At 44.2% G+C, this 16,374-nt stretch overlaps 1 protein-coding gene and 1 long non-coding RNA gene across 3 annotated transcripts; one reads left to right on the forward strand and one right to left on the reverse strand.

Moving 5' to 3' along the window:
• Positions 1 to 151: 151 nt before the first annotated feature.
• COA1 (cytochrome c oxidase assembly factor 1) lies at positions 152 to 6,934 on the reverse strand. Of its 2 annotated transcripts, none has more exons than XM_080976067.1 (5): positions 6,879 to 6,934; positions 5,130 to 5,233; positions 3,398 to 3,549; positions 2,120 to 2,196; positions 152 to 1,606 (listed from the first exon to the last, which is right to left on the reverse strand). In XM_080976067.1, the coding sequence occupies exons 2-5, from the start codon at positions 5,221 to 5,223 to the stop codon at positions 1,510 to 1,512; spliced, it is 420 nt and encodes a 139-aa protein (XP_080832193.1). In that variant the 5' UTR covers positions 5,224 to 5,233; positions 6,879 to 6,934; the 3' UTR covers positions 152 to 1,509. The 2 variants fall into 2 exon arrangements, with proteins under 2 accessions (XP_080832193.1, XP_080832192.1); XM_080976066.1 differs by lacking the exon at positions 6,879 to 6,934 and adding an exon at positions 5,425 to 5,459.
• A 3,122-nt stretch (positions 6,935 to 10,056) lies between these two features.
• On the forward strand, positions 10,057 to 12,917 carry LOC308460061. Its single transcript, XR_013978438.1, has 2 exons — positions 10,057 to 10,197; positions 10,228 to 12,917. It is a non-coding gene; the product is annotated as an uncharacterized lncRNA (long non-coding RNA).
• The last annotated feature ends 3,457 nt before the right edge of the window (positions 12,918 to 16,374 follow it).

Consider the following 16,374-nt stretch of genomic DNA (forward strand, 5'->3'; position numbering starts at 1 on the left):
TTTGCCATCAAGTATTGTAACTGGAGCATTAATGGCTTCATTGCCTGTTCTTTGCCTTTCGAAAACCATTGCCACCTTCTGATAGCTGACTGTAGCATTTGTTTCGGCAGTGTCCAGTGTCTACTAAAAAGCAAATGTTACACTGTGCAGGTAGGAGACAGCCCTTTATTCTCCATGAAGTTCAGTTGAAGTCTGAGAGTAGTCCAGAACAACTGTGAAACAGGTTGAGGTTTGCAACTGCTGCCACAAGTCAATAGAGAAATCTGTTTTCATTTAGTGTGGTGCTATATCAGAAGAGGGTTACTTTGTCGTAATTGCTTTTCTTCTGTCAACACACCAGTAGGAATTCAGATAAAAGCTGCATTTCTTTCCTTGAACTGGCTAGAATTCAACTTGTTTCCCTGACTTCAGCATGTTATTTTAAATTCTGTTAGCATATTGAATATTCAACAGCTGAATCAGTTTATTTGCTCTACACAAGCACTGCCTTCTCTTTGTAGCTAGAAATTATTCTGTGACCATTGGGCTTAATCAGCTCATGATGCAAGGAATAACACAATTGAAAAGTGCTACTAATGGAAGTAGATGAATGACAGTGAAATGTCCACTTGCCATCCATTCCTTCAACATCAGTCTAATTAACAATGAGAACAATATCTAGTCATTTGGAAAATGTATGTGACATCTTTAATAGTTCACACTCTGTAATATATTCAAATATTAAGGTGGTTAATAAATGAGTTCACCTTTGTGAAACTTTTAAACTCCCCCCCCCCCAAGGCAGCATCTTTTGTTGGCAGCTTTTTTTCTAACAGTAAAGGGATAGTGGCATGTACTTTATGAAATAGCATGTGCTTTGTGAATTAGTGTAGGATTAAGGTGGCATGCACTCTTGAAGTAGCAATATGTTGGCAACAAATCAGCTAGCTTATTTTTTTGAGTTAGGCTTTGCTTCCAGGAGCCATTTGTATGGGATGGTGCTATACTGTCCTTAATGTTACTTATAAAGCAAGTGTGGGGAGCTTTTGGTCTTCCAAACCCAGAAAGCATGGCCTAATGGCCAGGGGTGATGAGAACTGAATGTTCAGCAACACCTGGAGAGCCAAAGGTATATAACTCATCTGTTAAATGCACAGCAGCCTCCAGAACAGATATGAATCTTATTCTGTCCTGTGTTCAAAAGGCTTTTATTATGTAACCAGAACCTAAAAGGCCAGAATTGGTTGTGCACAGGGAAACCCCCTACTATGCTACCTTGATAAAGTTGAAGAAACCTGTTGCTACAGGAAGCCACCCAATATTTTTTGCGGAGGATAACTTTTTTTCATAAGCATGTTGAAAGCTAAAAGCTTTGAGTATGCCCTACGTGGTAGAATATCCTTCTACATAAGAGCAGACCCTTGTGGATGTCCAAACAAGCCTTTTGGCTCCCAACTAGCATTTAAAACTTTTACTTGTGACAACACAAATCATTCCCCCCCCCCCCCGAAGTCTTGAACTTTTTGATTTTTACATCTCCTGCTGAGAATCATCCTTCTGTGATGATAGGTAGACTGGAACACTTTGGCCATTACGGAGCTGCAGTGTGACTTCTTGCAGACGCCAGCTATCCAACCGCAGAAGATGGGGGAAGAAATCCAGTAATTAGTATTTAATTAGAATAAGTTTGCTAATGTAATATTTTCTTAAGATCACAATGACATCAAAAGGCTTGGGAAATGCTACCATTAAGGAACTAGGGCTGGGCGATAACAGCTTTTCAACATCGTGATGTATCACCAGTCAAACATTGCGATATAGTGATACCTTGCAATGTTGAAAAGCAGAGGGAGGAACAAGCTTCTTTGGCCCCAGCCCTGTGAAGCACCAGGCTGAAACACTGTAACGTTACCATATTATTCCAACCAGAATTTGCTTCCAAATTGATAGAAGAAATTATCTTGGTGGAAGCACCTAATAGCAATTCAGCTGACACCTTGGCTTAATTTATGCATGTAGATCAGTCTACTGGCAATGCAACTGCATCTATGGCAGAACTGCAACCTGTTTCACAAAGGTAAATTTTTGTAAATGGCACTTAGTCCATACTTGATGCATTTAATAATCTCCTAGCACACACCTGTTAAGGGCGAAGTCCTTCTCTGAACAGACATGAAGATAACCAGCTGACTTTGTTCCAGATACTGGTATCCTTAACTGTAAATGCAAAAGTCAAATTCTTATGATTTTTTGTTAAATACATCCCCCACCCACACACAGAGAAGTAAGTCAAACAAAGCAAAATTCATATTTAATAACATAACTCAGAAAAGGATTTAAATTATCCATTGTCTTGAAGTTCCAAATTATATCAGGATGACAACCATCCAGGCATTTAACTAAGCACAACAAGCCATTTATCCTTTGCACATTCATACAAATAATTCCTTATTAGGTCACACATAAGCTTAAGTCTTTACTGCAAAAGAATGGGCGAATCCAATCTAGGTATTTAGTAGCTGTTGAAAGCTCTGCTTGTTCCATTAGGACAGTTTGGGAGACCTGTGACCTTCCAGAAATTAAGACTCCCAACTCCCATCATCCCCAGCCAACATGAGCAACAACCACTGATGATGGGAGTTGTAGTCTGGAAATATCTGAAGGGCCACTGATCCTCCCCCCCCCCCCCCCGGTAGTACAATCTGCACTCAATTTGGTTATTATCTTGCTAGACTGCTAGTTGTGGTTTCTTGTGTGTGACTAGGGAGTCCGCCTAAGGGTACTCATTCCCATTTGCGGACACGTCCAACAGAGACTATATTAGCATAATACAAACTGCCTTGCCGGACCATTGGCCTGTCTAACCCAATTCCATGTAAGTCAAATGGCACAGCTCTCCAAGACCTGCAGAAGATATTCTAATAATAGAAAGCCTGCTTCAACAACAACAACAACAACAACAACAAGATTATGTTGGAGATTGAATCTGGGACATTTTGCATGAAAAGTATATATTCTGGTACTAGGCTACAAACCAGTCCCCAGCACTGAAGCACTACTTCATCATATGCACATTCAGCTCTCTGCTGCTGGGCAAATTCTTTGATAAATCCAGACTTTTAAGTAAAGCTGATGTATAAGATCTGCACCAAGTTGATGTGGTTACTGTTTATTAGACAAGGCTGATTTAAAGCAGATAGGTTATGAGAAAATGTGTAGATTGAAATAGTGTCTTAATGGTATATGGAATCCTAGCCTATTAACATTGCAGCATAATTTTATGCTGAGATAGCTGATGGCACAGCAGACAACATCTTCAAACATATTCTAAGAAATCCTGTGGTCAAGCTATAATGTAGAGCACTCCTCCCCATTGCTTCTCTTCTCTCACATCAGGTCTTAATTCAGCTGGTATTACCTGAGCTCTTGACATGTCAACACAGTTGGCCTTGTCAGTCAGCCTGATGTAATATACTTTAACAGGAGGAGCACCAAGTGCCTCCAGGGCGGCTGAGTCTTTGTGAAGCTGCTCAAGAGCCTGCTGATAGTACTGTGTTCTGGCAAAATTCTCTGGAGCAAGGAGAAGAGACATAATTAAGTTATTGTATTCATATTAAACAGAAATGGAATAGTGATAAATATTAATCAGAGACAGAGACACAATGGTGTCTAATTGCCTTGACAGGTACCAAAGCCACAGTGGCCATAGCACTGTGCCCTTTCTACTTTTATCTACAGATAACCTAAATTTGAAGGTTTCCTTGTTATTTCAAAATATATAATCAAAGGCGACAGATGAGTGCAGTTATACTTACTCATTCCAAATGTGTAAGGCCTGTTTAAAACATATGTACATGGCCTACACAAGTAACATTGATACTGGGAGCTATGCCTGGAACAGCCAGCGTTATCCAAAAACCACTGGGGAGTCTGAGAAAACCAGCCTCTTGTGCAGGTGAAGATAATTCTGCTGGTACAAATCATGACTATATTCCACCCACTGCCAATAGCAGTCCCAGCCACAAAGTGCATTAGTCTTTTCTAATAATTTTTACAGACAGGTCTGTGTAATGTCACATTTCTAAGATACTGAAGAAAAGGGGTAAAATGTGACACTCAAGTGTGTTTGCTTTCTTTCCTTTTTTTAGTACAAGTTTCTGGTTATAGCTGTGAATGCTTCCTTGAAAGAGTGTGGTCAATGACTGTTGAAATTTCAGAAGCACAAATGAAAGCCAGTAGTTGAATAATATTTCCAGAGGATAAGAGCAGCATTTTAACACTGCATAAGATTGTCTGCTGCTCCCAGTGATGGGAAAATTCAATAAATTATACAAAATAGTAAACATTGCAGAATATGCAAAATAAGAGCAATTACATAAAGTTGCTTAATTTTTACAAGTTGAACTCAACATTTGGGGCACAAAATTTAGGTTGCATGGTTGTAGACTTTTGTTTGTTTTTAGCACTGTTACTGTATAAAGAGCATAAAATTGACTTGAAAGTTTAAGGGGTCAAGTCATATTATTTCCACTACCACCCCTGTCTCTAAACAGTAACATAGGAAACCATCTTATACCAAATTAGACCTTAGTCCAACAAACTTAGTGTTGTCTACACTGGTTTGCAGAAGCTCTCCCGAGATTTCAGAAAGGAGTTTTTCCTGTCATTCCTGCAAGCGACAGGGATTGCGTCTGGGTTGCTTTGCACTCCACCACTCGGCCACACACCTTCCTATTAATGATTATATATAGCAGGGAACCTGCAGCCCTCCAGATATTGTTGGACCACAACTCCCACCCCATACACCCCTGCCCACTGGCCATGCTGGCTAGACCTGATGGGAGTTGGAGTCCAACAACATCTGAAGGCCACAGATCCTTTTCCCTGTTTTAGATGTACTGAAGATGACAGACAGGGATACTACTTCAGAAGACTACTTTATGTACAATTGCCTTGCAAGCAGAAAACTAGCACTGAAGGGAGGAACGTTCTTCTCTAGTAACTACTGGTTTTCTATTCACAGAATTTTTAGCATGCTGGAAATTCAAAGATGTGATTTGCAACTTGCATTCTACCAACCCAATGCTCTTCCATCTCATTCTGCTGAACGTGTGGATCAGGGTTAACTTGCTAACTGTGATGAAACTTACTTTGTATGTAGTAATACATAAGAGCACTTCCTCCACCAGACACAACTGCCAGATAAAGAGCCATTTGCTGAAGTTTTCTCAAGGATGCTGGCATGTTTTGTTCCCTAAGGGGAAAGAAGGATCAGAAATAGATTTATTGTATATTAGCAAAACAAGGGAATGTTGCCAAAGCCCTTTCAATATTCCAGCAAAATAGGCCTAAATGAAAGCCCTACATGTATCATTCAAGCATTTTTGAGGGCCCCATGGTTCACTCAGATGATATATAGATGAGAATTGAGCAGGGGCTGCTCACCTCAGCCTGAATATGTTCATCTGTTTCTTTTAGGGATGCTGCTGCTTCACTAATTGCCAAGCAGAAAATAACTCGTTTGGTGCGGCCAGCAGCCAGAAAAGCAGCATACTGTTCTGCGGGTTCCCATAAGTGCTAAATAAAACACAGGGGAGTATTATTCAGGTTTTAGGGGGGCTAGTGAAATGTCACCCTGAAGTAAAGAAAGTAAACCTTATGAGTTAATTTCGCTAAGGTGTGGGGAGGGATAAGTAAGCCAAGTGTCCAGTAAGTTCACAGTTGCCACACTTTAGCAGCTTTCACTTGCGTGTGCACAGACACAAGGCAGAAGTGAAAAACAGGAAGGTTTTGCAATGGTCTCTCCCCTCATCCTTTTAGTCTTCTGTCCTGCCCTTTTCATGTGGACCACATATTTGTCATTTTGTTCTGTCATGCAGACAGATGACAAATACACAGTGAAAGTAAAAGGGCATGAGTCTGACTAGCAGAGAATACCATTAAACAGCTGAGTACAGGAAGTTACAGCTGTTCCTTTGTTTAACAGCTTACTGTGTTATTTGTATGAAAGGCTCTTATCCACCTCTGTGCAGTATGTAAACAAGCAGGACAACTATGAAAGTTGTAAATATTTTCAGTGATTTATGCGTATAAGTCACAGGAATCCAAGTAGCAGAGTCAACAAGGCACACTGTCCTTCATTTAGCTCTCCTTTAAGCAGAGACCTGTGGCCCACCAGCTGCTGCTAGACTACATCTCCCATCAACCCCGGCCAACGTGGCCAATGGTCAGAGATGGGAGTTGTGGTCCAGCAACATCTGGAGGGCTGCAGGTTCTGCCAACCCTGCCTTTCAGGGTAAATGCATGCTGTTTATAAGTAATCATTTACTAAAAAAAACCCCCACCATAAGCACAGCATAATTGAAACAGATTTATAAACTACCATCTCTAGATGAATCATAGCACCATTCTTCATCTGAGGCTATGTGGACAGTCCCAATTAAATCGGAAAGAGTCACAGGATCAGCCACACCTTTGCGACTGCAATATTCAGGACACTCCACAGCAGAAGCGTCGTCTGCATAAACCACACTGAGATGGAATTAACTGCAACTCTCATTAGCTTTGATGGGGCTTGCCTAAAAATATTCACAATAGATCATGCCCCATGTTCCAAATAACAGTGACAGAAATGCACTGGTCTGTTGAAGGGGGACAGCTGTTTACAGGAGAGAAGTCCCTCAAGTCAGATGTTTCTTCATCTGGTGAGTTCTACCTTGCGTGAGTGGAACAAGAGGAAACACTACTAGTACATAAACATAACAATCCTTTCTCCTTCAGAATATCTTGGCGGAATGGAGGATACAAAAGCACCCCTAACTAGAATTTAACTTTCTTTTGTGTGCAGCAAGCGGCAGGGTGTACAAAAGGACAGAAGCCTATCATGATGATGTGCCTACCTTTTTACATTCCTCCTTTACAGATTGTTTGATCTTCTTAGTAAAGAACAGCTAATCTGAAATAAAAAACAGGATTTTTCAGCTCCTCTGCAACAGTAATATCTCTGTTTCCTGTAGAAGAAGAAGTAGGAGCAGATGACAAGACCTAACTACTACTTTGGGAGCCAGAAACATCTCTGCTTCTGGATCTTGTAGTCAAGATCACGTGTATATTCTGAAACATCTGTGCCTCATTTTTTATTCTGCTTATTACCTCTTCCAGTCTCCCTTCTCTTTCTTGTCATTTTTTGTCTTAGAAAGTTATCTCTTATTCATTCATAATTGACTCATGCAGGATGGAGTCGGCAAAACATTTTCTTGAAGGGGAACAGAGGCACAGAAGAATGAAACAATTGGAGAGCACAGAGAAAAGTAATGGTAGCTTTGTATGATAAGGAACCGAGGTCTTATCCTTCCCTCAGAAGGTTGTGGACTCTTTTTAAAGCAGAGGTTGGATGGCTAGCTGTCATGGATGCTGAGATTCCTGTACTGCAAGGGGTTGGACTAGATGACCCTTGGGTTCTTCCAACTCTATAATTCTTTGATTCTAAGTAGCATTCCTCACACCCAAGAAGAGTCTGGTGAAGTTGGAAACAAGACATGAACTTAAGGAATCCTAATGTCATTGTAACAACTACATGCTAAAGAAATATATATTTGAACTGCCCTCTCTGTAAGTATCCTTTCCCTTGATGGAAACGGGTGCTTCCCACAGGTTTTCCGGCAGCCTTTGTGGTACATCTACCTAAGTCTTTAACCCTTCTCCTCATGCCTCTCTTCTCTACAGAAAGGCATCTGAGAAAAGAGTTCTTGCAGAGAAGTGCTAGAAATCCCCTAGGAAAGCAATCTCTGGAAAACACTCATTCAAGGGTCCGACTCCTTTTTTACTTGGTTCCACAAAAAAACAGAGAAACACCCACATCCCAAATATCCTGTTTGTGTTTTGGCCTCCTGACTTCCTTCAAGGATGCTGACTAAATTCTTGCCTTCCCTCAGGCTACCTCACCTATTCAAATCAGCCCCACCCAGATTATTTTGGCATCTTTGAAAGCAGTTTCTCTAAAGTGGATTTCTGCCTACGTTGGGCTACTGGAAACCTTAGTGATAGCTTTCTTAGAAAGTAAGGCTTCAGCAGAACTGCTGTCAAACATCTTATTAAATGTCACAATGGAAACTAATGGCCACTGATGTAGAAAATGGAAAACCATTTCCTTTCTTTAGTCTATATTGGTATCTTTCTCAGGTGACACTATTTGCATGTCTAACTTTGCTTGCTCATAAGAGAGTCATAAGAGAGTGCGTGAGACATCCTCACCTCCTAGTATGACGCCACATACTTGGTATGTTGCTTTCAGAAACAAGGCCTAGAAGTGCCATACAACATTTGTTTCTGAGTAAAATCAAAGGTTAGGAGTTGATAAACATTACTTGCTGGGGACTATTGACAACTTTGCGAAAAACAATGAAATCTCTCACTTTAGGAAACATTACAGGTTATTTTTGCACATCTTACATATTGTTGCATGTCATCCCAATCTCTGCTTGGTGTGAGATTCCAGGGGTTCCAGACACCCAGGGTTTGTGTTTCCTTTGGGAATGAGGCACAGCAGAGACTCTGGTAGTTTTATGATATATGGTTTATTTACACATATATACCACCAGAGTCTAGGACGCGGGTGGCGCTGTGGGTTAAACCACAGAGCCTAGGACTTGCCAATCAGAAGGTCAGCGGTTCGAATCCCAGCGACGGGGTGAGCTCCCATTGCTCGGTCCCTGCTCCTGCCAACCTAGCAGTTCGAAAGCATGTCAAAGTGCAAGTAGATAAATAGGTACTGCTCTGGCGGGAATGTAAACGGCATTTCCATGCGCTGCTCTGGCTCGCCAGAAGCGGCTTAGTCATGCTGGCCACATGACCCAGAAGCTGTACCCTCGGCCTGTGAAGCGAGATGAGCGCCGCAACCCCAGAGTCGTTCGTCACTGGACCTAATGGTCAGGGGTCCCTTTACCTTTACCACCAGAGTCTACAATGGAGGCGTTCACAGCATTAACACCCCCAAGAGGGCCTTGCCTGTCCCATAGCCACAGCCTTGGATTCCAGCAGAAATCCGGCATGGCTCTCAGCTGCCTAACCTGCAGCCTTGCTTCTACCTTCAACTACACACAACTCAACTCTCCAACTCTGGCCTTTCTGTTTCCCATTCTTTCCCCATTTAAAAGGCAGCTGAAGGAGAAAAGGATTTGGATCAGCGCCTGGAGGGAATTCTTTAAAAATCCTTTCTCCCCGTGCTGATTACTGGATTTGTGTGGAGGGAAATTTGCAGGCATTAAAAAACAACCACCACATGCTTGAAGGGCCCCGCAGTATTTTATGTGATTGGGCCAAAGTCATGGGGTGGGGGCTATGATGGCTGCCCCTGCTAAGCAATAGGCCATGCTAAGCACTACAGGGGACTGGAGTAGATCCGAGAAACAAAGAAGGTGGAAGCAGGCAGTGGAGAACATTCACAGGCTCCTCCTTGCAAGAGAGACGGCTCTTAAACCACAGTCCTACATTTAATTATTGTGTCGCTGCTCCCAAGTTCAGCAAAACAGAATGGCCAACAACCATAAGTGACAGACATTTCCATGTGCATGTTCTCTCACCTTCCCACCTTTCATTTGCCATTTCATGGCACCCTGTTTTTCAATTCCACTCGTTCACACCATGTCGGTGGTACCTTTAGCATTTGGTTAAGATTAGCACTTACCCGTTAAGATTAGCCACACACGCATATAATGCTGCCCAAACATACTTCCCCAAGTAGAAAAAGAAACTGAATATATAAAACTGGTTATTAATATTCACTCAGTCTATTTAGGTTTGTGCTGAATGTCCATCAGTTTTGATACTTGCGTAAGAATTAACCATTCAAAGTAGCCAAGCAAATTATCAGGCATGGTGGGTGGGAGGAGACCCTCACTATGTAAAACATTCACCTAGTTCTGATGCCCTTTCTGCCCCGTTAGCTGATCCTTCTTGATGCCATTTTTTCTCTTTCTTCTCCACACCATGATTTGATCCAAACTGGTTTTCTGTTCACTGATGGACTTACTGCATCATGCTGACATCAACAAAAATCATGTGCATTGCCTTGGTGCTGAGGAGAAGCGGGAAGAAAAAGGTGACAGCCAGGAGGATGTGTCTGCAAGCCTGATAAGACAGGAGGCACTTTTCAACTCTCATCAAAACTAATACAAAATGAGGCTGCATTGAAACATTTAGTCTTCATTCATTTCTAATGTTATATAATAATATTTGATATTTATCTAGTTTCAGCTTCTGACTATATTTAAAGTCCCGCAGGAATAACTTTTTAAAAAATGCAATAGATGTACCATGATGCTATTCAATCATTTAATAACAAATTCTACCATCTTGTGGTATTATTTTTCAGAATGGCACCTATGTTAACACAGCTGACCCTATGATTGCTCTTTGAGAACAATATTTCATCTACATACACCTGGATCTTAGTTGTCATTCTGGGGTTTGTTTTTGGGGGCTGTTGCAGTTTGGTGCTGCTTTGTCTTTTTAATCATCAGCTGTTCAGAACACTTGGAGATAAACACTGTTCTATATATACACATTAAAACTTTCTCATTTTAAATGAAATCCTCATGTAAAGCACTGGGCCTCTCACTTCTTTATTTCTCATAAAAGAAGCAACATTTCTAATGGTTCAGAGCTTGGTCATAGATGATCTGCTTAAGTCCAATTCCAGCATAAAAAGATAAATCGGTACTTTCCTCAACGTGGGTGACTGCAGTTCTTATGAAGTGTTTTAGGTTCCTCATAAAATAAAAGTACTTTAAGTGCAGATAAGAAGCAAGGATGAGCAAAGGAATGCAAATCCCTGTTACATAATACTACTCTGAATTTTATTGCTGCTTGAAGGGGGAGGAAAATGAAAAGGTTAGACACTATAAATAGTGGGGTGTGTTATAAAGAACAACAGTGCAATTATATCACTGTTGCTGCTTTAAAGCACTGAAGTTAATTGTAGTCACTGGTGAATCGATCACCATCTTCATGCTTCTTCAGACAGGCAAAGGGAAGCAAGCAGGTCCATCCCAGCACTCTGGAAGGCTAACAGGTTTCTTTTATGTCCCTTGTCCCTGGTTACTTCTATTTCAAACATTATCTCATTACCGGACCAGTTTATAAGAACTGCTTTATCTCCTTATCAACACATGTGTGCTGGTATTGGAAGGCTATATGGAGCACGTGGTCACAATGGGAATTGCCACAAAACCAAGGATCTACATAGTTATTGGGGGCAACACATTATGTCTGAGGCAGAGATATTCATGTGACTGAACTCTATGACATACACAGGGAATGGCCAATATATGCAGGGATACAATGAATAAAACACATTATAGAAACTGGCTTTCACTACTTATTAACAATTCCCAAAACCATGCATTGATTCATCTAGTCTTCCATTTGTTGGGTGGAAATTTACCCATGGGGTGAATAATAAAATAATCAGCTGGGTGCCTAAATTCAAAACGGGGAGCTAAACACATTCTCCAGCAGGAGAGAGTTCCCAGTAGCAGAGTTTAAACTCACAGAAGTTAAGCAGCAGCACAGGGTTAGGAATATAGGTTGTTAAAACTATTTTCGTACCTCATTTAGTTGCATAAAGCACTCCCTGTTTTCTACCCCTCTTGCAATGAGCAGAAGTATGTTTAAAACATTTTATTTACAAAACATTCCAAAGGTCAGATTCATGCATTTATTCAGCAGCAACAAGGAGAACACAGGCAAAATACTCTTGGGCAGTGCTTTTTTTCCTGGGGGGACGCAGGGGTACACATACCCCTAAACATTTTGTGAATCTAACTTTGGCCTCATTGAGGGGCAGTATTTCAATATGAGTAGGAAAAGGAGAGTACCCCTAAACATTTTTTAAGAAACAAAGCACTGTTCTTGGGTATAAAATACAGAAAGATAACTTCAAACATGTTCTAAGCTTGGAGCAGGCTTAAGATACGTCCTCCCTGGCAGGTTACATGGCATGGAGAAACAGGAAACAGGAAGAGAAAAGCTTCACTTCCTCATCAGAAAAAGGGTGGCATGACCTAGCTGAGTCTAGGAATCCATCTCTATTACCTTAACCCCCTCATGAACTAACTAGCGCTCATGCATGGTTGATTTTGACTGAAATTTCCCACACCATTGCTGCCAGATAGGTTTTCCAATTGAATTATGACCAGCAGGAGGAATACTGAGTTGCCAAAGGTCATCTGCTTAAGAGGACTGGCAACTTACATGAGAAGTAATTATGAAACACTTAACAAAAAAAAAACATATTAAAATGTTGTAGTATTATATATTATCAAATTAGTCACACTCAGACCACATTATGACCAACACAACCAAAATCAAACAAAAAAACCCCTAATTTCTGATCTCCTACATATTTCCTTTCCCAGTAATGGAAAAATTAACCTACCTCCCATATTTCCTATGCTTTACATATTAACATATATAATCAATTATAATCTTCCACTATCTGATGAAATCTTTGCTCTTTTCCCAAACTGAACAACTAGAATTCTAGCAGCAATTTAACAGATAGTTCCCTAATTTGGCATTGTGAACCCAGCTCCTCTAAATACACCAACATCACAAGCACAACAGGTAATGGGATCTACCCAAAAGGAATTCACCAACATCACAAAGATAAAACTCTGCCGTACCAAATTCAGGTACCTAGTGATTCAAATAACCAGAAACCTCAACAAAATATACCTCCACAATTACAAGCCCCTGTAGCGACAAATCAACAGAGACTTGAGGAAATGGAACAACACCAACTTCACCCTCTCAGACAAAATAGCTATGATCAAAATGACCACCCTCCCAAAACTAACCTATTTATTTCCAAACCCTCCCAATCTGGATTCCCCAACTCCAGAAGTAGCAGAAAAAACTACACTCGTTTATTTGCTCACCTCAGAACTGGCCCTACTGAACATCTTCTAAGATCATAGCGACCACTCACATTACACAGAGCTCATAACCCACCTGCTCTCAGCAGCCAGAAGCCTCACAGCCGGACACTGGAGAGACCTGTCAGGAGTGAACTTGAACCAATGGTATTTATTTGTATGGGAAACGGCCTTGCTAGAAAAGATAACCAATAAACTGAAACAGGGACAAATAGAAGAGGACGCCTTCGCCTGGCTTCCCTTTATCACATACACAGCCCAGCGAGACAACAAGAGGAATCCACCGACAACATACGAACATGCCTCCTCCTCACAAATGCAAACAAACCCCACTGCAGACAACCGCAGACAACCAACCACACCCTGCCCCCCCCCCAAGAAGATGCAATAATCGAACAGAAATACAGTGGTACGTTGGTTCTCGAGCTTAATCTGTTCTGGGAGTCCTGTTTGACTTCCAAAACCATTCAAAAACCAAGGCACGGCTTCCAATTGGCTGCAGGAGTTTCCTGCAGTCAAGCAGAAGCCGCGTCAGATGTTCAACTTCCCAAAAACACTTACTTCTGGGTTTGCGGCTTTCGGGAGCCGATTTGTTCAGGAGCCAAGCCATTCTAGAACCAAGGTACCACTGTAAATGAATAGAAAAAGAACCTACCCAGCTGACGTTGACACAAAACCCCACAGGTACACTATACAAAAGAATATAAGCCTCACCAACCCACCCCTCCTCTCCCCCCTCTTCTTCCCCAACCTTATACAGTGGTACCTCGGGTTACAGACGCTTCAGGTTACAGACTCCGCTAACCCAGAAATAGTGCTTCAGGTTAAGAACTTTGCTTCAGGATGAGAACAGAAATCGTGTTCCGGCAGTGTGGCAGCAGCAGGAGGCCCCATTAGCTAAAGTGGTGCTTCAGGTTAAGAACAGTTTCAGGTTAAATACAGACCTCCAGAACGAATTAAGTACTTAACCTGAGGTACCACTTGTCAGGGGTTCAGGGACAGAGGCACAGGGTAGGCAGGAGATGGAGAGCGATGGGGATGAATCCCAGGACAGCGAGGAAGAGGATGACAATGACTCAAGAGATTCCATGAGTCTTTCCAGCGAATCAGAGGATTCCCAGAAGGGGGCGCCGGTGGTCAGGGCCAGGGGAGCCCCAGGGGGGACGTGTCAGGAACAGGGGGCCAGCAGGGGATCCCAAAGTGGCAGCTGGGCGTCAGGACCAGCCTCCCCGCCAGAGTGCAGCGAAGGGGGTGGAGGTTCCAGTGTATCAGGGGAAGCAGGGACCTGGACGCGGTGCGACGTGCGCTGCAGACGGATCCGTTCGCACAATCCAAGATGGAGGAGGTGCGCAGAGGGACAGCAAAGGACGACGAATTCCAGATACGCGACGGCCTGCTAACCCGCAAAGGTGCTCTCTACGTGCCGGGAGATGATCTCCGCGCGAAGGTTCTACAGCAGTTACACGACGCACCCAGCGCGGGTCACTTCGGCAAGGAAAAGACGGCGGACTTAGTAGCCAGGGACTTTTGGTGGCCCCAGATGCGAGGAGAGGTCGCGGATTACGTCGCCAGGTGTGACACTTGTCAAAGGTCCAAGCCAGTGCACAAGAAGCCAGCGGGATTGCTGGAACCGCTGGAGACACCACTACAGCCGTGGGAAAGGGTGGCGCTGGACTTTGTTACTGATCTGCCCAGTTCACGAGGCAAGACGGCGGTGCTTGTGGTTGTAGACCTCTTCACCAAGATGGCGCACTTCATTCCTTGCGCGAAGGTGGCAACAGCGGAACAGACCGCCAAGCTGTTCATAGACCACGTGTTCCGGGTGCACGGCTTACCACGGTCCATCTTGTCCGTCCGGGGTCGCCAATTCATTTCCAGTTTCTGGCAGAAGCTCCTGGGCATCCTGAATGTCAAGATCAACTTAGCGTCGGCGAGACACCCGCAAACCAACGGCCAAGCGGAGAGGGTCAACGCCATCATGCAGCAGTACCTGCGATGTTACGCCAATCAACAGCCTGCAACTTGGGTGGACTACTTACCGATGGCCGAGTTTGCCTACAACAACACGAAGCACGCGTCTACGGGGGTGACACCGTTCTTCGCCAACAATGGGCGACATCCCAGAACCTTCCCGGGGTTGGAGACACCGACGCAGGGGGAGTCGCAGGGAGCTGAGCATTTAGCAGCAGAATTGCAGGAGGTCCACGAGGAGTTACGACGGCACTTGGAACTAGCTAAACACGCCTACAAGGTGCAGGCAGACAGGCACAGGAGGGCAGGAGAAGACATCCAGGTGGGGGACTGGGTATGGTTAGCAGCTCAGGCGGTGCCGGCCAAGTCGTTGGCTAAGAAGAAGCTAGGACACAAACAGCTAGGGCCATACCAAGTTGAGGGCAGGATCAACCCCGTAGCTTTTCGGTTGACACTCCCAGAAGGTTCCAGAATGCACCCGGTCTTTCATAGGTCGGTGCTTACACCCTACAAGGCCCCACACAGATTTCAGGAGCCAGGGACGGCACCAGACCCACGTAGAAAGTCACCAGGGGGGGGGAAGTCACCGAGGGCCCCAACACTCAACGAGGCCACGGAAATTCTGGACTCGAGATGGGGGGAGGAGGGAGTAGAATACCTCCTCGCCAGGGAAGGTACCCCGGCCAGCGCCAACAGTTGGGTGCCAGATTATGCTCTGGAGGAACCTCTTCTCAAAGACGAGTTCCATGCACTCTTCCCACACAGGCCCATGCCAGCGGAGTATTTTGACGACTGGCTTTTTACGCCCACACTTTCAGACAGCACCTTCCGGGGGTTCTCCTCCGCAGAGGGGACCACGCCGGAATCGAGCCCTCCAAGGGGATCGTGCTCGGGGGTGGACACGGACCGCTCTTATTGGTGGGACGATCAACCAGAAGTGGGGTGGCGACGGGAGCCTTGGCAAGCAGCATCGCCTGAAGTAACAGGGGGAGGGGAGGACTTGGATGTGTTGGGGGAGGACCCTGGTTTCGAGCACTCATACACTGAACTGGAAGCAGAGGAGATCGACGTCGACGGACTGTATTCAGCATCTACCCCCGCTACAACGGAGCTCCCGGAACCTGCGCCCGAGCAGCGGGAGGGGGGAAGGGGGGGCTTCGAGGGGGGGATGGATGTCAGGGGTTCAGGGACAGAGGCACAGGGTAGGCAGGAGATGGAGAGTGATGGGGATGAATCCCAGGACAGCGAGGAAGAGGATGACAATGACTCAAGAGATTCCATGAGTCTTTCCAGCGAATCAGAGGATTCCCAGAAGGGGGCGCCGGTGGTCAGGGCCAGGGGAGCCCCAGGGGGGACGTGTCAGGAACAGGGGGCCAGCAGGGGATCCCAAAGTGGCAGCTGGGCGTCAGGACCAGCCTCCCCGCCAGAGTGCAGCGAAGGGGGTGGAGGTTCCAGTGTATCAGGGGAAGCAGCTCCGGCAGCAGAGAAG

This window comes from Podarcis pityusensis, assembly GCF_964106645.2.
Source record: "Podarcis pityusensis genome assembly, chromosome: 12".
In the NCBI taxonomy this organism is placed as follows: Eukaryota; Metazoa; Chordata; class Lepidosauria; order Squamata; family Lacertidae; genus Podarcis; species Podarcis pityusensis.

Bases quoted from the DNA above. Each gene is read 5' to 3' on its own strand.
- COA1 (XM_080976066.1), bottom strand. From the start codon at position 5,444: ATGAACATATTCAGGCTGAG. The intron at 2,197-3,397 runs GTAATACCAGCT...TTGCATTTACAG, and splicing joins TTGACATGTCAAGAGCTCAG to TTAAGGATACCAGTATCTGG. The intron at 1,607-2,119 runs GTGTGTGCTAGG...GCGGTTGGATAG, and splicing joins AAGGACTTCGCCCTTAACAG to CTGGCGTCTGCAAGAAGTCA.